This window comes from Sturnus vulgaris, chromosome 2 (genome assembly GCF_052056855.1).
Source record: "Sturnus vulgaris isolate bStuVul1 chromosome 2, bStuVul1.hap1, whole genome shotgun sequence".
Taxonomy (NCBI): Eukaryota; Metazoa; Chordata; class Aves; order Passeriformes; family Sturnidae; genus Sturnus; species Sturnus vulgaris.
Window position 1 is genome coordinate 44,404,976 of NC_142244.1, and position 18,642 is coordinate 44,423,617.

Below are 18,642 nucleotides of genomic sequence, written 5' to 3' on the forward strand. Positions count from 1 at the left end.
AGCATACAGAATGAGGATGAGATGGCTGAACTGCTGCTAAAGTGAAATGCAGCTGCCATGGCTGGAGAGCACCTGGATTTTCATGTTCAGATGTGGCAGGGGGGACATTGAGGACAGTGCCCTTACTGCAGGGAGGATTAGCCCAACCCAAGAGAAGGTGCTTGCTGCTCAGAAAAGGCTTTTTGGGATCAGTGCATAGGGCTACCCAGCCTAAGCCTTCTAGGCTGGTGTTTTATGAGCTGAGGCCTGCCAAAGGACACCTACAAGATAGTGTCCTCCTAGGAATATGTTATTGCCATAGTTCATTATGTGTAATTGCACCAGTAAAACAATGACCCTTTCCTGATTAGCTTCTAAAAAAACTCACTCCAAAACAGTGCTTTAAAAAAGAAACAAAAAAAACCTAACTCTTTTTCTGATCTCCCGCCCCAAAGGGAAGAATTTTAGTTTTGTTTTTCTGTAGTTTTTAATCAAATTCTGTCCCTGATGAAACAAAAGTGAAAAATGGACAGAAATGAAAAGAAAAAAATATCTGAAGAGCTGCTCTGTTTACTCATAATTTCCTACCATAGGATTTCTTGTATTTCCTGTGGTTCCTAGAAATCACAGCAGACCACATTTGTGAGAACAACTATTGAGTTCCTGCCTTTGCTACATGCATTAGAAAACATGTATATCTGGAACAACCATTGACTCATTTATCATTTTCCCTTGTCCTCTGATTTTAGTTATGTTTGCCTCCTAATGATGTTACGAAAATGCAAGACCTTGGAACAAACTCCCTCCACTCTCACCTCCTTAATAATCAACAGAAAGAAAAATGCACTTTGGGGTGATGCATGTAATCCATTTAAAATGTCTATTTTAGGATTTAATACAAAAACACATCCTAAAGGCATGTTCTTCTTTTCATTCGACTATAAAGACTGACCAGCTCAGATATAAATACCTATTCTACAGCCCTTACACATTTTACTAGATGATTCTCTCTTGGCAATTGCATCATTGTAACCTTTGTCCCTCTCTTTCCTGACACTCAGATTCTGCACCCTTTTTTGGTGTTTCCCGAGAGTTTTGTTGGTCAGCAGCTCTTTTTGTTTTCAGAGCTGCTGTGGCATGCCTGCCTTCTCTAGCTCACTGCAGCGCCTGCCATAGTGTTATGTTACAGAAGACAAACACACATCACTTTACAGAGGCTTTTCTTTTGTTCAACTATTTATTGAACAGAAGAAATTGGTTTACAATGAATTTTTTTGCTTATTTTTGTCTATGAAAAAGCCATAGTCTTTGTCTCTGAGGCTGGGCAAGTGCACTGTAATGTGGGAGGCCTGACAACCTGCAAACAATGCAGCTGACAACTTGTCAGCTGAAGAGTACTTGTGTGTAATAACTAAGGGGACAAAACAACGTTTGACAAACAAGTTATTGTATAAATGCACTCATTTTCTGTGTGCAGGAGATTAGCACTGGGTAGAGAGGAGCTGACTGGAGCGGGAAAGAGATTTGAAAGGACAGAAACAAAAGAATAGCGCTCACAATCACAAAGTACGTGTGTTCCAGTCTACCAAGTCTTGGCCCACAGGTCTACATGTCTGGATGCAGGATTGAGTAGCTTCATGTGTACAAGCAATGTTTCACTTTAAAACACACACATCTTAAAATTACTCCACAGGAGCGAGCAGAAGGGAAATCACTGTGGTAACACTGAAGTATGCTGCATCTTTTATAGTGATTGCTGCTTATTGAGAAGCGAAGCCTCAGAAGCTGTAACCCCATGAACCGCCTAGGCATGAATACCACTATTGTTTCCAAGTAAGAAAAACAGAATCACAAAAACCAGAAACTCCTACAGTCCTGGGCCTATGCCAAACTCTTGTATATATTTTCAAAGGAAGATAACTTGCTTAATTTTGGAAATGTTCTCACAGTAGCTTATTTTGTGCTTATAATTGTGTGGCCAAGTGAAAGAGACAGTGTTCTGGAGACCTACAGTATGTGTTTGACAAAGTTCAGACACAAACCATGTTCCTAGTTAGATATACATTCAAAACTCTATTAGGAAGAGCTTTGAGACAGGATAAAAGGTAGTTTTCTTTAAAATCAAACTACGGAAGTCGCAGGGAAGTGGCAGGAGGCCAGTATCAAGCCTCAAGACACTGGTACTTTATTCAGACCCTTGCATTTGTACTTCTCAATATCCTGGAAGGATGGGAGAATCTTACCTCATCCCTTATCATATTCTTTGATCTCAGTGATCTTTAGGGCAGTGCTTTTTCAGCTGAAAAAGTCTTTTTCTGCTGAAATAACTCAGCAGAAAAACAAAGGACCCTTTGCTTCTCCAAGGCTCCTGACCCTCTGTCTCAGCAGCACTGTGGGGTAATGAACACAGCATCTAACTCCTGCTCCCCAAGCCAGCTGTGCTCACTGCTACTCTGAATTCCTGAGCCACGAATGCTTCAGTTCGCATGCAAACTTCTTTTTCCCCCAAAAATCTTTGTTCATAAAGACTGGAGTGACCTTTTGGATTATCACAATTAGTAGCATTGAACTTCAGATAATAGGCCCGGATTATTGTACTAGAGGCTGAGATGGTTTTCATTACATAAAGAGATTAGCTAATACCAGTGATGTCTGGTACTAGCTGGTACTGGGATAGATGGATTTTAGGTCAGTGCAGCCACTGGTTGATGCTAAATTAAGCCCTGTCAGTATATTCTTTGTTTTCTGAGTCTGAGCTGGTCCTTCTGAATAAGTACACCAGGAACAGAGCAATTTTTCTATCTAGTCCACTAAAGAAAACCAAGTGGGTATTCAGCATTACATCTCACGTCATTTTAGCCTGATTTTGGCATCTCATTTATTCAATCATTTTTTTCTGTATAAGAATATACGTCTGTCCACTCCACCCCAATAACTTTTCGATTCTGTGAACAATATAACAGCAAATCTGTCAAAATTTGACAGCATATTCCAGCTTCTAGAAACCCAGTCTTCTAACCTTGTCATAAATGGCCATTTATATTTACTCAATTGGCACTTGTTCCTCACACGAATCCCCTCCCTGTTACATGTATCCAGTGGGTACTGGTATGTAAGTTAATAATTAATTTGTAGCTACTAGCCAAAAAAATACTAACTTAACCCCTTATCAAAGATGCATCACTCTTTTTCTGTTTTCACTATGTTTTTCCTCTAATATGTTCTCATTAAAATATTACAATTTAATGTCTAAAAGAAACTTTTTTTTTCAGTGGTTGCGTGCTACATTACTTTCAATTTATTTATTCCTGTAAGTCCTAAGAAGTGAAAGTGAAAGCATTTTCAGTACAACTATGATTCCGCTTATTTCTCTTCTGTTCTTAGTACTGTGCAGCAGAATACACAAATAGAAAGCTCAGCTTCTCTCAGGCTGCAGTTTTAGTACCATTTGGCACCAGGACTAACCTAAGCAGCCTCCACTCCTGTCATTTAACCCCGTGCCATCGTTGTCCATGGAGAGCTGATTTATGGCTTGTTCGGTTTGTACACAGGGGCTTAGGGATTTTTGGTTTTGCTGTAAATCAAAAATCAGTTCCCCATGAGCTTCACTGGAAACTCAGGCAGGCACAGAGATCAGATTTCTGGTTTTGCTTACAGAATTAGGGCCGTATTTTGCATGTCGCAACAGAAGGCTTAAGCTCCTCTTTGTATGTGGGTTTCTGGAAGTTAGTGTGTTCTCATGTGCTTATGTGCCATTTGAAATGGTGATGTAGATATTCTGGGGAAACTTCATCTTGTACCTATAGCCTCTGAATGGATGATTTGGCCTTTTAAACAGAACAAGGCAATTGCTCCTTTTCTATGTAAACTGTTATGGAATCACATTTAACATGATTTACAAATCACTTGTATCTTCCTGAACCTAGTAGCAGTCGTGGTAGAAAACCTCCAGTATAATCCTCAGGAAATTAAACGGTGCCACATTTGATTCTCTTTCAGTTGAAGGAATACTGACATAAAAATATTCCCCAAGAACATTAATAGCAACAACTGGTTCAACTAAAGCAAATTAAACACCTTGGGAAGGTTTTAAAATCTGCAGAGAGATAATCGGGAATAAATGAGGGAAATGAGATCTAGAGAAATTTTCTTACTCTGACAGCAGGAAATAACTTGAAGTCAAAGCAGACAACCTGCTGTTTAGAAAGACAACTCCTTTGGAATAAAACAGGAATGTGGGGCTCTGAATTGACACAATTTGAAGCAGTTGAATAGAAGCCTTTTTATTTCCCTGATATATGTGGTCCTCTTTCCACCTGATTGTGATTTATTTTAGTCAAGTCATCTCTGCTTTGGCATTCTTCACATTCCTCTCTCCTGCTGAATGTATGTTTGTTATACCACCAGGAGAACAAAATGGTCATCCTAGAAGCAGACAATAAAACTTAAGAAAAGTGAGCAGATTTTCCAATCTAAAAAGAGAACTGAACTCAACATTTACTCAAAATCTTCTTGCAACTCATTCAGATTATTTTTTATCTTCCAAGTAAATATTAATGAGAGTTTCTGACTGATTTAAAAGCCTCAACTTATTCAGTGTGGCTTTGATATGTTCTTGAGACTACTTATGACTTATGAGAGAATTTATCTGAGCACTAAATGTGAGAAAGCCCAAAACGGATTTAGGTAAACCTAAACTTTTGTACTCGTGATCCTTTGTGTAGGAGGATATGAAAAAGAAAATTCTTGTCTGTGTGCAAAGGGAATGGAAACTTTTCAGATTGTACTGACCTTCAGAAAGGGAGGAGCAAGATGTTTTTTTTCCTTGAACATTAGGGTTATCACAATGAGTCATGGATGCCCTTAATATCCTGATATTATATTTGTCCCTTGTGACGTTTTATTTTTTTTTTTTTTGCTATACGCCCAAATGCAATTTAAAAAGTTTCATTTAAAAAAGGAGAAAAAGTAATCATTATTGCTGGTGTAGATGTAGGTGCCCTTGTCACTGAAACTACGGGAAAAACAGAAACTCTACAACAACATCTTTTCAGTGTTAGAGAATCAATGCATTACTTTATTCTGGCCAGGATTTGTAATAGAAATTATTTCATCAACACCTGCCCAGGTTGTGCAGTGAAAATCATTCACATGGTTCTTTACCAGACTTTTCACATATTTATATATAAAAACCCCAAAGAAAATCAAGTTCATTGGTCTTAAATTACACAACTCTTAGTGTTTGATCTCCTACTGGTTATTGATTCCTTTGCCTTTGATGTTAATCCGGTTCCTCATTCTTTGGTTCTCCTATGATCTGTTCCCAGACCAGGTATCTCGGCTACACCAGGGGTAATGTTCCTTAATGTTCTCTTATCTCCTGTGCATCTTCTGGCTACTCCCAATCTATGAATGTTAAATTCATCAGGCCTCTCCTGGTGAAGAGAGGTTTTGAAAAGAAACTTCAATTTCCCTCCCCCTCGGCAAAGATGAACAAATGCCTGACTAACATTAAAAAAAATTAAAAAATAAAGTTGCTGTGTTTAGTTAAAACAAAGTGGGCAGTTGCACCCACATAGATTATCATAACATAGTTTATCTGATCTCATGTTTACAGGATGCCAGAACTACTCTGCTCTTGGGACTTGGCTTCATTTGTAAATTGAATAGATAATGCAACTTTAGCTACAGATGGTATTTTTTGCCTCAGGTTGGCTTTTCCCAAGTTTTCCTTCATATTTTTTTTTCTTATTCCTCTCATCATTGTCTTCCCTTCATGTCCTGAAGGAGTTGAAGAACTCCTGAAGTTTTTTGTGGAACCCTAATCACCATGTTAGGTCAGTTTATAAGATGAAACCTACTCCCTACTGCTGGAATGGGGGTTGATGCTTGCAGTGAAACCAACTCTATGGAGGGGCTCAGAATAAGCAGGTCATGTTCCATGGAGGCATTTGATATCTTTGGAAAGCTGAAAAATGTGGGCACTACCCAGTGATAACTGGTTTTATTTTTTAATACAGGTTTTACAGGGGGGTTTAGATTTGTGGGAGAGTGGATACAGGAGTCAGTAGCAATGGAAAAGCAAATAACAATGTGTGTTTTTTCCATCTTTCCTCTTCTTAGATGTTTAGATGTGTATTACAGAAGCACCACTAAAGCCAGATGCTTTAATGTTGTGGAAGATGGTAAACTGGAGAATGCATCAGAGAAGCATGGCAGCACGGGGAGACTGACATTCAGCAGGACTTTGAGAGAAGACTTCTGACTTGCAGTTGCATCAGGTACTTCAAGGGCTGGCTGTGCTACTTGGTGTGATAATGCACTCATGGTTCTGGGTCACTGACTTCCACCTCTAGAAATTTGTTCTCTCACCTTTGCTATTTCAGCCAACACTACCATGACATTTATTTTCATAAACCCTGGTAATGTGACAGCAACACTTTTATTAGCTCTTTGACCTTTGCGGTTTCCTTTGGTTTGGTTCATCTTTATCTGAATGCCGCCTTCTTCCCTGTCTCCAGAGCTAAGAGTCTGCAAAGTAGAGGGCCTTGTTTCACCCACTCACTAGTTTTTAGGTAGAGATTGTGATCTTGGAAGGCTGCTGCAGTTGGTGAAAGGGCTGGAATAAGGAACAGTCCTAGTGATATGCCACAGCCTGAGAACCGAAGCAAAAGAATGCATTTAGCTTGGGTAGGGCTTAAGCACCACTGCTGTCCTCTGACTCTGGAGAGCTACCCTGGCCCCAGGCTGAAGCCAGACACACAACACTAATGATAATGCGCTGCCCCTCAGGAATTTCAGTCCTAAGAAGAACCCTTTAGTTACATTCTTACTTCGTGTCCTTTTCATAAAGGACAATCCATCATTGCAGCTAAGTGGGGAAAGTCCCCTCTCATCTCTTTCTCTGAAAAGCAAAGAAATTACTGGGAATGGAGGCTGCTGCTATACTGAATGAGGCAAAGCAAGCAGAAAGTGCATGACAGCTCAGGGCAGCTACACCTCTTTTTCTCCTATCACAAGCATTTTAGCCTGCTTTTTATTTTTCCCCCTCCCTTCCTCCATTTCCACATGAGGCACAAAGGGAGAACCTGAAACTGTTCGCCTTGAGGCCTGGGAGGGGAGGAAATAGCATTTTCTATTGCCAGATTAGCAGGAGGCAAAGGGTACGGAGGGGCAAGGGCAGACAGTGGCTGGGTGTGGAATGGAACAAGGGAGGGAGGAGAATTAAGGAGGAACACTGGGTTAACTAGTTCTGGGAGAAAACAGTAAAACGTCAATTATCTGTTATAATAGATCAGTATAACTTAATCTGGGGAGTTCTGCTTGAAGTTCCCAAACTGGAGATAACCAGTCAAAGTAAATCTTTAAGCACTTGCAATTAAAACCACACATAAATACAGAGCTCAGTTCCTTGTGTGACACTGAACAGTTCCTTATATCAAACAAAACCACACCTCAGCTGGCTCCATTTTTGAACCTTCTCTTCCTCGTGTCAGCAGCTTCCTTAAAACAATGTATCAGGGATCTGACAACCATTTTAAACTTTAAAATGAAGTTTTAAACTTTCTTTTTTTTCTACAACTGCTGCAAAGCAAATGTTTCGCTATCATTATACTATGTTAAGTAGTTTTACAGTAGAAGCTGTGCTGTACTAGATGTTGCTGCTGCAGTTCAAGTTTTACAGTATTGTTATATATGATGTCATCACATAATGGCAGGAAATTTGAAAGAGCTTTAGAAAATATATAAATGAGTCTCTTGCAAACTCATCTTACTGGAACTCTGATACAGAAAATTACCCACTAGTGTCGTAATGCTGTTACACTTCCTAATTTTTAACTCTTCAGTTCTCAGTTGTGTAAACACCCTACTGCCAATCTGTCATCACCAAAAGGGGCTTTTTAAAATCTCTTATCTGCTGTTTGCTCATAGGAAATGCCAGACCATGACTGTGCTGGGACATTTTGAGCTTTTGGCCAGCGTTCCGGTAAGTGCTGTGGAAGTTTTTCAGATTTCTACACGCAGAGAATACCGTCTTAAACCCCTCCAGTGGAAATTTATGGTCTCTTGTTCTTCCCCGGTGCTTTCAAGTGACCAAAGTCTTTTCACGGGTCATGTTGTTCCCCTCTTGCAGGCAGCAGAGCTGCCTATATTAGGAGATGCGGCCGAGCAACTGTGTTTGGCGCTGGTGTCGGGGATGAAGGGTGAAAATGCGGGATTGCGGCGAGCCCAGGGGAGGCAGCGGCGCTGCGTGTGCGGCGCTGGAGCGCGGGGTCCGCAAAGGCAGAACGGGGCCAACGGGGCCCACGGGGCCCACGGGCCCGGGCCGCCGCCCCTCCGGCCCTTCCCGGCTGACCGCGGGCTGGAAATCCCCGCTCGGGAACCACAGTGGGTTTCCCCGAGGGTAGAGGAAAGTACCCAAGGTTCCCGCTGACGGCAGGGCCGTCCCCCACGCAGGGCGGAGCGTCCGCCCGGCCAGCCCCGGTGCTGAGGGCCCGGTCCACGCCTACGCATCGCCGCACGAGGGCGCTGGCCGGCCCGGGCAGGGGCGGTGCCTGCGGCCGGCGCTCGCCGGGAGCTCCGGGCGAACCCAGCCGGAGTTCCCGAGGCGGGGCGGTGCCGGCGGGGCTGCTCCCCCCCCACGCCCTGCCAGGCACCGCATATAGGCTGGGCCTTGCTGGGGGCCGCTGCGGGCGCTCGTTCGGAGGCCGTGAGTACGGGGGGGTTGCTGCGGCGGGTAGGACAGGGCTGGGCCCTGCCGGGAGGGCGCGGCCATCAGGGGGCGGGAGGGCGCCGGTGCTGTGCTCTCTGTGCTGGGTTCTCGGTGCCCGGGCCGGCGGGGACTGAAGGAGCTCTGTGGCCCTGGCGCCGGAGGGGAAAGCGGCTGCCCCTGGAACCCGCGCGGGGAGCGGGGCTGTGGCCGGCGGGAGGAGGGGGAGCGGAGAGCGAGGCCCGGGGGGACGTGGGGCTGTCACTGCCAGGCTTGGGAGCCATGCGGGGTCTGGTGCTCAGGATCTGGTGCCTTAGCACAGGGGGTTGTTTTTGCAGTGCTGTGTCATCATGACTGAGTCTTTCCTAGAAAAACTTTTTGAAAACCGATCTTTCAGACCAGACTACTAAATACATAATTTATATTTATTCATAGCTACATTTATAAAAGCCCTTTGAACTTTGTGTTTGCCCTTACCTGAATTTTTGGGGAAGTTCAATTTTGCCGATGTCCTTGCTTCAAATATAATTGGATTTACATAAATAAGAAAATCCAGTATTCTTTAAGTCAATGTTATAAAACTGTGTTTTCATTGTTTGGGAATCTGCAAGCTTAAACCAATCTAAATGGATGCAACTTCTTTAGTACGGGATTTTACTTTTAGTTATGCAGCTTGTGATTAAGTAGCCTGATTAATCCATCTGCCAAAAAATTTTGCTTGCCAAACAGTTTTGCATATGCGTCAATAGCAGGGAAATGAACTATGTGAAATCCACTCCATATCAGAGTGTGTGACGTTGACTTCCTGAAACTTTCTAGCTGGCATTAGACAGGCAGAGGAACATGGGGCTGTTCAGCCTGGAGAAGGGAAGGTTTGTATGGAGACATCATAGCAGCCTGCCAGTATCTGAAGGGGGTGTGCTGGAAAGCCAAAGAGGGACTCTTTGTCAGGAACTCTACTGACAGGACAAGCAGTAATGGGTACAAACTGAAAGAGAGGAAATTGATGTTAGATATTAGGAAGGAATTCTTTACTGCAAGGGTGGTGAGAGACACTGGAACAGGTTGCCCAGAGAGGTTGTGGCCACCCCAACAGTAGCAATGTTTGCAGCCAGGTTGGATGTGGTTCTAAGCAACCTGGTCCACTGAAAGGTCTCCCTGCCCATGGCAAGGGGGGGATTGGGACTAGATGATATTTAAGGTCTCTTCCAACCCTTAACATTCTATAATTACAAAAAGCTTATGCTGTTCCAGTTTGTGTAACTGCATTTTCTATAGACATTGCACCCATCTCGTGTATTTTAAAATATTCTTTTTCTTCCTTACAGGTTTTGTTCTGCTACAAGAAAATTGAATGATTGAAACTATAGATACTTACAATTTCTTCTTGAGGACAGTCAGTACCAATATGGAGGCGTAGACACCTTAGAGGGGACTTCAGTCTTACCTCTGGGAGGTAGTTCTGTGCAGAAATAAAGAAACTAAGGCATCAAATACTTTTTTTTTTTTAAATCTGAGAGTTCTGTTTGCCATAAACATGGCATACAGAAAAAACTTATTTCAACAGTATAAAGCATCAGAATGTCTCAACACAATGCAATTAATTTGTGTTAAATTTGATAACTCTGTACTTGTAACTAAAGCACCAGGTTAAAACTGAAGTGCTCTGTTAATTCATTGCCGACTTCTAGACAAGTCTGGGGCTATCCCAGGTTTGTTAATAAAGAGAGTTCATCCTTGTCTGAGACAGTGTATAGGATTTGTTTCTCTAATAGCTGAATATTCTATACATGTGAAGTTGAGTATAAGCTAAGTTCTTTAGTCTTAACAACTTGTTACAACAAAAGGCAGAACTTGAGAGTTTTTGTGGTTTTTTTTTGGAGTCCAGTAGTAGCAAATATACAAGATCAGTTTAGTAACATCAGTTTGGGGTCTCTATTTGTGTGCCTTTTAAACTTAATAAACTCTTCTTTTCAGCCTCCTAGTGAGGTTTTACAAACTAAAATATTTGTGTGTGTATAAGCTACATATTTATCAGCTGTCTAGGGTGAAATCTTGTCCTTAAATCACTTAACATATGTTCTGGATAAGAACAATGTTGTTTTAGTTGCCCCCCAGTTTAGTTTCTTTATTGACAAAGGATTTTAATAAACCCATTTGAGATTTTACCTCTTTTGATCCCACCTCCACAAGCCTGACAAATTGTTACTGCTCTCCCAGTTATACAGAATAAGTAAAGCATGTGATGTTTATATGATTCAATGGAAATTGCTTTTCAACATGCCATCTTCAGTTGTTAAAATGGGATGGGGAAGCTTTTTCGGTGAAAGCAGTTGCTAAACTAAGGTACAAGAACTTCCCAAATGTTTAAAGGCTGTTAAATCATGAGGTCAGTTCTATTTGTATGCACATTTGAAGTTACACTTTAAAGTATTTATTGCTTTTGTACAGGCAGGAGGTTTTCCAAATTGCCTTTAATGCACACAACTACCTCCCAGAGGAAGACTTGTCCCATTTTTCCCAAAACAGTCCATTATGAACATAGTGGAAGATAGCCCTTTCTTGGCTAGCATCATGAGGCAGAGAGCTCTGTGTAATGAACTGAAGTATGACCTGTCCTGTGAACTCTACAGAATGTCGACATTCTCTACTTTCCCCATGAACACGCCGGTGTCAGAGCGGAGCCTTGCCCGGGCTGGGTTTTATTACACGGGTGTGCAAGATAAAGTTAAGTGCTTCAGTTGTGGCTTAACATTGGATAACTGGCAGCCAGGAGATAATGCTATGGAAAAACATAAGCAGCTGTATCCTAGCTGCAGTTTTGTTCAAAGAATTTCAGTTAACAACCTTGGACTGTCATCTCGTTCTGCCTTTTCACCCTCAGTTGTGAACAGTCTCTCACCATCTCTACATTCCATAGCACTTTCTCCAAGTTTAGAACAGGTTGGATATATCAGTGGTTCGTTTTCCAGTTTTCCTCAAGACCCAGTAACTACTAGGGCAGTTGAAGACCTTTCATTCTTGAGCCCTAAGCTTCACAATCCTCTTATGAGGACAGAAGATGCTAGGCTACGCACCTTTCACTCATGGCCACTGACGTTTCTTTCACCCACTGATCTGGCAAAGGCTGGACTTTATTACTTGGGGACAGCAGACAAAGTTGCTTGTTTTACCTGTGGTGGTCAGCTGTGTAATTGGGAACCAAAAGATAATGCTGTGTCAGAGCATCGGAGACACTATCCCAACTGCCCTTTTGTGGAGAACCTTATCCGTGACCAGCAGAGTTTCAATGTTTCAAATGTGAGCATGCAAACCCATGAAGCACGTGTTAAAACATTCATAAATTGGCCCACCAGAATTCCAGTTCAGCCTGAACAGCTTGCAGATGCTGGCTTTTACTATGTAGGTAAGAAACCGAGAGTTCTCTCGTTTTATTCATACTGCTATGTCAACATTTACCTTTAAGTTAGTTGTGTCAATGTTTGCTAGATATTTTGCCTTTTTTTTTTTTTTAAGGTCGCAACGATGATGTGAAGTGTTTTTGCTGTGATGGTGGGTTAAGGTGCTGGGAATCTGGAGATGATCCATGGATTGAGCATGCAAAGTGGTTTCCAAGGTAACTTGCAAAATCTTTATCATAATTTGTTCATATTCCTAAGTGTTCTAATTTCCACAGATAAGTACTGCACTTAATAGTTTTAACTTTATATGCTGTACAGATTCACTCATTCATTTGGATGTATTGCATGTATGTCTAAAAGCTCTGAGGTGTGTAGGTGGACGTAATGAAAACATTTCTTAATTACCCATGGCATATAATGCTTTCCCCTTCCTTATTAAAAGCTATGTGCATCCCCAGATCCTCACTAACAGCGAGACCACATTGTTAATGAGCTTACTTTGCTCTATAAGAGAAGCAGTCAGTAAGCTGATCGAGGGGAGCAAACGCTGCTGAGAAATGAAGTAAAGGAATGTTTAACTCATTGGTTCTGGTTTTGTGCCTGTGCTGAATGCTCTTGAACCAGTTTTTCTGCTTGTGTGGTTTGGTTTCCTGCATGTGTAAGGGCTTGTGAAGAAGGTGTCAGTGGCTCTTTAGTATGTCTCTACCAGAAAAAGGACAGAAATAACTTTTTAATGTCACCTATAATTAAATGGCAATTTCATACCTAATTGCTATCTATGCCCATGGAAATCACCACCTCCATTACAGAAATAGCTGCACTTAATTTCAGGAAAGCTAATAATAGTTCTTCTTATTGAAGATCTCCAGCTAGGCTTTCATGGGCAATTTATCAGCTACTGCTGGACTATATGATGTATGTAGGTTTAAATGTCACTGTTGTTTTTTACTCTGTTAAGCCTGTCAGTAAACGTACATAAGAGATAAACCTGTGCTAGTGAAGCAGATCTGGCTTTGATAATGGTGTCATATTTTGTTGAATTCTTTCTTTTGAATGATTTGAGTAGGAGATAAGAATGGTGAGATATAAGATAGGAACAGTTTGTCCCTGCATTTTGTAGTGATTCTGACACAGTATTGTTTCTCATGACATGCCATTTTGATTACAAGTGGTAGCAGAATGTAAAGCTGCTGCATTTATATGTATAAGCCTACTGACAGCTGAATGTCATGGAAAAACTTTATCTAAGTGTCACCAGACACTAGGCTGCACCAAGTTTCCTATTAAGAGTATTCTTTCTCTTCTGAAGGAAGAGAAATATATTTAACTTACACTGGGTTTAAACTTGTTCGTTTTTCTATGTTTTTTTTTTTCTTTTGGCAAGTAGAAAGTATGATTTGATGCACTTTTGTCAATGTTTCAGGTGTGAATATCTGCTTCGTGTAAAAGGAAGAGAGTTTGTAAATCAAATTCAGGCTAGATTCCCCCATCTCCTTGAACAGGTAAACTTTTACTGCCCTGTAACTTTGGTTTTCCCTTGTTGAACAGTGCTATGTTCTTTTTTGAGTTCAGTCCATTCTTCTGCCTCATTTCTGTATATGTTTCTCCTGGGTTTCTAACATCATAAAAGCTCTTCATGAACACATAAAAGAAATTAGTGCTGAACCATGGCTAGTCTTGGACCAGTGGAGTTTAACGTCTACAGATTACTTATGGAACGTTCTATGAGGCAGGGAGCTCCTTTGTGTTAGCAGAGGGAAATTCTAATTATACACTGAATAGGACAGATCAGTAATTATTACTTCAGAAATCAGTCATGGACTGTGAATTCTTTCTATTCATAATTCTTATGGCAAGAGAAACCAGACTCCTCTTCATGGAAGTGGTCAGCACCAGCTTTGTGTTGATTATACAGTGGCACAAATTTGCAGGCTTGTGTAACTGCAGCTGAAATATTTAATGGGTAGAAAGCTTAGCAGGATTGGTGACAAACAATATGTTAGAAAGGCACACAGAGGGAAGAGCAATACTTCAATACTGACATAGTTCTCTTGTGTTCTACAGCTCTTGTCAACCTCTGACCCGCCTATAGATGAAAACCTTGATCCTCCAAGTATGTATTTTAAAGCATGTTTTTAAACTTCCTCAGCATTTTGCAAACTTAATGATTGCTAAGCAAGTTAGTTTTGGATAGCCAATTCTTAGATTTTTTTCCTAAAAGTTTAATCATTTTGATGTTGTGTTGACAAACTCCAAGGAAACACCTCTAAGAGATCTTGTTTTTCATTTTCCTTATTTTCATGCTAGCAGCTCATACTGAAATTTTTGATTTGCACGCTTGGTTGCTGGTTTTTTTTTTCCTTTCAGGGTTGGGTTAAAGCAAGGCAAGTGTTGAGCTTGGTGGGACTATTGCTAGAGGGTGTCATGACTATGCAGTTATGCAATTCCATCTCTAGGCATATAACTAGGTAAATGCTCTGAGCTGAGCAGCAAGGACAAGCTGATACAGTGAAGTCTTTCTAGGCTGGACTTTAGTTACGGTGGAAAAACCCGCTCACCCTCTGGGAGTTTCTGCTGTCCCTGCTGACTGAGGACAATGAGTCAGAATCCCATGTGTCTGGTGTTTACTAAATTGAATGTGAATTACTGATCAAGAACTGGAATAGAGCAGTTGTTTGTACTATAAACTCTGACTTCCCTCCTCCACCCCTGGCAAATCCCCAGGCCATTTTTCATGGCTGAAGTTGGAAATAATTAAGTATAAAAAAAGCTGCTAGGACACAATGGAATTCTCCGTGGTTTCTCCTAGGTTTTAACAAAAGCCTGATATGGATTGATTTTTATCTTCATATCCATGGATTCAATCCATGACTGACTGGCTGGCTTCCATTTTTAAAATTACTTTAAAAAAAATCTCCTTTAACAGTTGAAACTTCTTACTGCTCAGTGTTCATGTGTATAGGTAATGTTGATGTCTGATTTCTGGGGTTGTATGAGTATTTTATTCTTTACATTATACATGAGGATTTCCCTTTTTGATTAGTTATTCGTTTTGAACCTGGAGAGAACCATTCAGAAGATGCAATCATGATGAACACACCTGTGGTTAAAGCTGCCTTGGAGATGGGATTCAGCAGAAGGCTAATAAAGCAAACAGTGCAAAGTAAAATCTTGGCCACTGGAGAAAACTATAAGACTGTTAATGATCTTGTGTCTGATCTACTCACGGCTGAAGATGAGAAGATTGAAGAAGAGAAAGAAAAGCAGTTGGAAGAACTGGCATCAGGTAAGCATCAGGCATAAATAAAAGTAAAATCTGAAGTAGTTAGTAGTATGTATAGTTTTTATATTTGTTTTATGCACTAAGTGATTTAGTTTAATTGCTGCTAGGATCAGCTTCTCTAAAAGCATTGTCAGGATATCTGTATGGAACCAGCATTCTGAGAATTGTTTCATTCATTTTAGGAGAATGGTTCATAGCAGAGGCCAAGGGTTCAGAATCACCTCTTCTTTCCAAAGCCACTTTCTTTTCATGTGTGTGCCTTTATATTGCTGTTATTGAAACACTTGGTACACTCTACTAATTTTTTTCAAATTTGCCTGCTCTTTAAGCTGCTTGAATAAGTAAGCCACCTCCTAGAGGGGGCCATAAACTGCTACAAATTCAGATTCTGTAAGAGGGCCAAAGATCTCCTATTCTGCCTGACTCAGCCCATGTATGTCAGCAGTTTACTTATTTGATGTGTCTTTAACATTTCCTGTTGCTTCAATGCCATGTAAATTTTGAAGAAATCCTTCTGATTTTAAAACTTCTTAATTATAAATGGAATTAAGGATGTTTCTTTCCTAGTTACATTTCTGTCAAAAAAACATAGATGGATTCAGCATTTAATCCTACTGGAAATTTTCTTGTTCTTGTTTGTGGTGGAGTATTAAAATAGTCTCCAGAGTGTGGTTGTGCTGTACTTCTGATTTTCTTGTCCATAATTGTGTTGGGCACTTCTTGGAAGATCTTTCTTTTACCTACAGCATAGCACTGACAAAAGTTAACCTCTGGCATGTTGATGAGTTAGCATTGGTGTTAGTTTTTTCTTTGCAGTCATCCAGAGAGTGTAAGTCTTGTTAATACAGAGTTACACAAGATAGTCTCTGATCATTGAACCTAGAGATGGGAGCAGGAAGTGGCCTTGGTGAACAGGCTTTGGCTCAGAAGCTGCTTGTATGTGGTTTCCTTAATTCTATTCATTACGTGAATACCACTAAAACTTGCTGAGGGTTTTATTAATAATGCGTACTAAGCAAATAGAGCTTAAAGAATGTATCAATTATTGTTAAATAGAAGTGCAACTTGGAGTCGTGTCTTTCTAATTCTCTTACCTAATTCCCCCTTACATTCCAGATGATTTGTATTTGATCCAGAAGAATCGAATGGCTTTATTCCAACGTTTAACATGTGTACTCCCAATCCTTGGGAGTTTGCTATCAGCTAAAGTGATAACAGAACTCGAGCATGATGTTATTAAGCAGAAGACTCAGATACCATTGCAGGCAAGGGAACTGATAGATACAATTTTAGTGAAAGGAAATGAAGCAGCCAGCATCTTCAGGAACTGTCTACGAGATTGTGACCCTGTGCTCTACAAAGATTTATTTGGTATGTCTATCTGGCTTCCTTTTGTTTTTAAAGGATATCCTTTTATATAAGTCTAACCAGTGCTCTCACAGCAGTCTAAAGAAAAAGAAACAAACAGATATTGTTTGAACATAGATTAGTTAAATGATAAGGATATTTTTTCTTTTATTCTAGTGGAGAAGACGATCAAGTATGTTCCCACAGAAGATGTTTCAGGTACCTTAAATTCTACCTTCTTATCTTAAAGAGTATTGTAGAACAAAGAGCTAACATAAAAAAGAAAACTTTGGTTAAGAAATAGGTTTGGTGCTTTAATCTCTCTCTGATTTTGCTTCAGTAATATGGACTGGACAAGTTAACCAAAAGTTAAGTGCATGTGCATACTTGCAAGTAAATCTGTCAGCTCTAAGCCTTGCTCATGCTTTTAGATGTCACAGGATGTAGAGCTTTCTGGAGCTCAATTCAAGCAGCACATGCTGGACTTGATCTTGATACAAGCATTCAGGCATTTGGTAAAGACTGGGGAATGAATAGTTGGCCAGCATTTCAGAACAGGTATCATCTCTGCTTTTCCAGAGTGGGTTATAGGTGTCCTGAGATCTAGCTTGACCAATAGGTGTGTAGGTAAAAACTTGTCAGATATGAGATTGAGTTTGCTCTGGTCCTGCAGTTTAATCTGTTAATAGACTGCAGAAAAGTTTACAAGCCTGCATACAGCTCACTTCCACCAGTCAGGCTGTGTTTATGTTTCTGTTTCTGAACCAACCAAGAAAAGGACAGCATTTGCTAAAATGTAAACACTGATTGGCCTCCAACCCCTGGGCTGTCCCTCATCTCTCAGAATTGGGAAGTACAGACTAGTTCCTTGCTTGCCACTTTCTGAGCTCTGAAAAATGTTCACTGTCATGTATATGTAGTCAATACAGGTAGGGAAATAAAAGGTGAAAAGGGGCATGGCTACACTGTAAATAAAGATATTTTCATATATTCAGGCTGACAAAAAGTTAACTATTTTTTCCAGGTTTACCTATGGAAGAACAGTTAAGAAGACTGCAAGAGGAAAGAACATGTAAAGTTTGCATGGACAAAGAGGTTTCTATTGTTTTTATTCCATGTGGTCACTTAGTGGTGTGCAAAGAATGTGCACCATCCCTTAGGAAATGCCCCATTTGCAGGGGGACAATAAAGGGTACAGTCCGGACGTTTCTTTCGTAAAGAAGGAAATTTACAAAATGTCTTTGTTCCTGCCATCCTCCATCTCTGAAGCTTAAGACAGCAGTATCTTAAGAATGGAAAATTGTGGTACAGAAGAGATTAATCAACTACCTAACAAAGTTTTGTGATAGTAAAGTGTATCCTCATTATGATTTGTGTATGATTATGTATAGAAGGCCTTCGGTGCCAAAGATTCTCTGTTCATAAAACTAACTCAATATTAGGGTGAGGTTTTTGTAGCGTTCCCTTGTGAGTAGGGAAAGTGGTTTCACTAATGTCACTTTTATTCAAATGAATTTTTTGTTAAGTTCCTATAAGGAGCTTGGCATAACTCTTCTCATTATTTTCCTCCATGTGGATGTGAGGAAATATACCAAGATTGCTGTTATTAATAGTTAATGTTAATTAACTTCAGATACTTGCGTTTTGGCTTTCTTCTCGACTTAAAGAGAAAAGAGGCTAACTGTTGCAGGAACAGCAGGACTTTCAAAGTTTTTCATGTCTTGATACTTGTGTAATATATATTATTAATAGTTTTTATGAAGACTGAATTAAAATATTTCTACTTCTCAAACCTGGGCTTGTTTACTCTGTTGCCATTGTTGACTATTCTCTGTAGACTGCAGTGATTAGAATGCTGTCTTTTCCTGATGAAAGTTTGGGTTGTTAACCTGCAAAAGTACAATAAAACTTCATTCCATTTG

General features: G+C 40.5%; 1 protein-coding gene across 1 annotated transcript; it reads left to right on the forward strand.

Moving 5' to 3' along the window:
* Window positions 1-8,462: 8,462 nt before the first annotated feature.
* On the forward strand, window positions 8,463-18,642 carry BIRC2 (baculoviral IAP repeat containing 2). Its single transcript, XM_014886595.2, has 9 exons — window positions 8,463-8,689; window positions 10,018-12,095; window positions 12,206-12,305; window positions 13,514-13,592; window positions 14,155-14,203; window positions 15,134-15,376; window positions 16,490-16,744; window positions 16,898-16,939; window positions 17,745-18,642. The coding sequence occupies exons 2-9, from the start codon at window positions 11,225-11,227 to the stop codon at window positions 17,936-17,938; spliced, it is 1,833 nt and encodes a 610-aa protein (XP_014742081.2). The 5' UTR covers window positions 8,463-8,689; window positions 10,018-11,224; the 3' UTR covers window positions 17,939-18,642.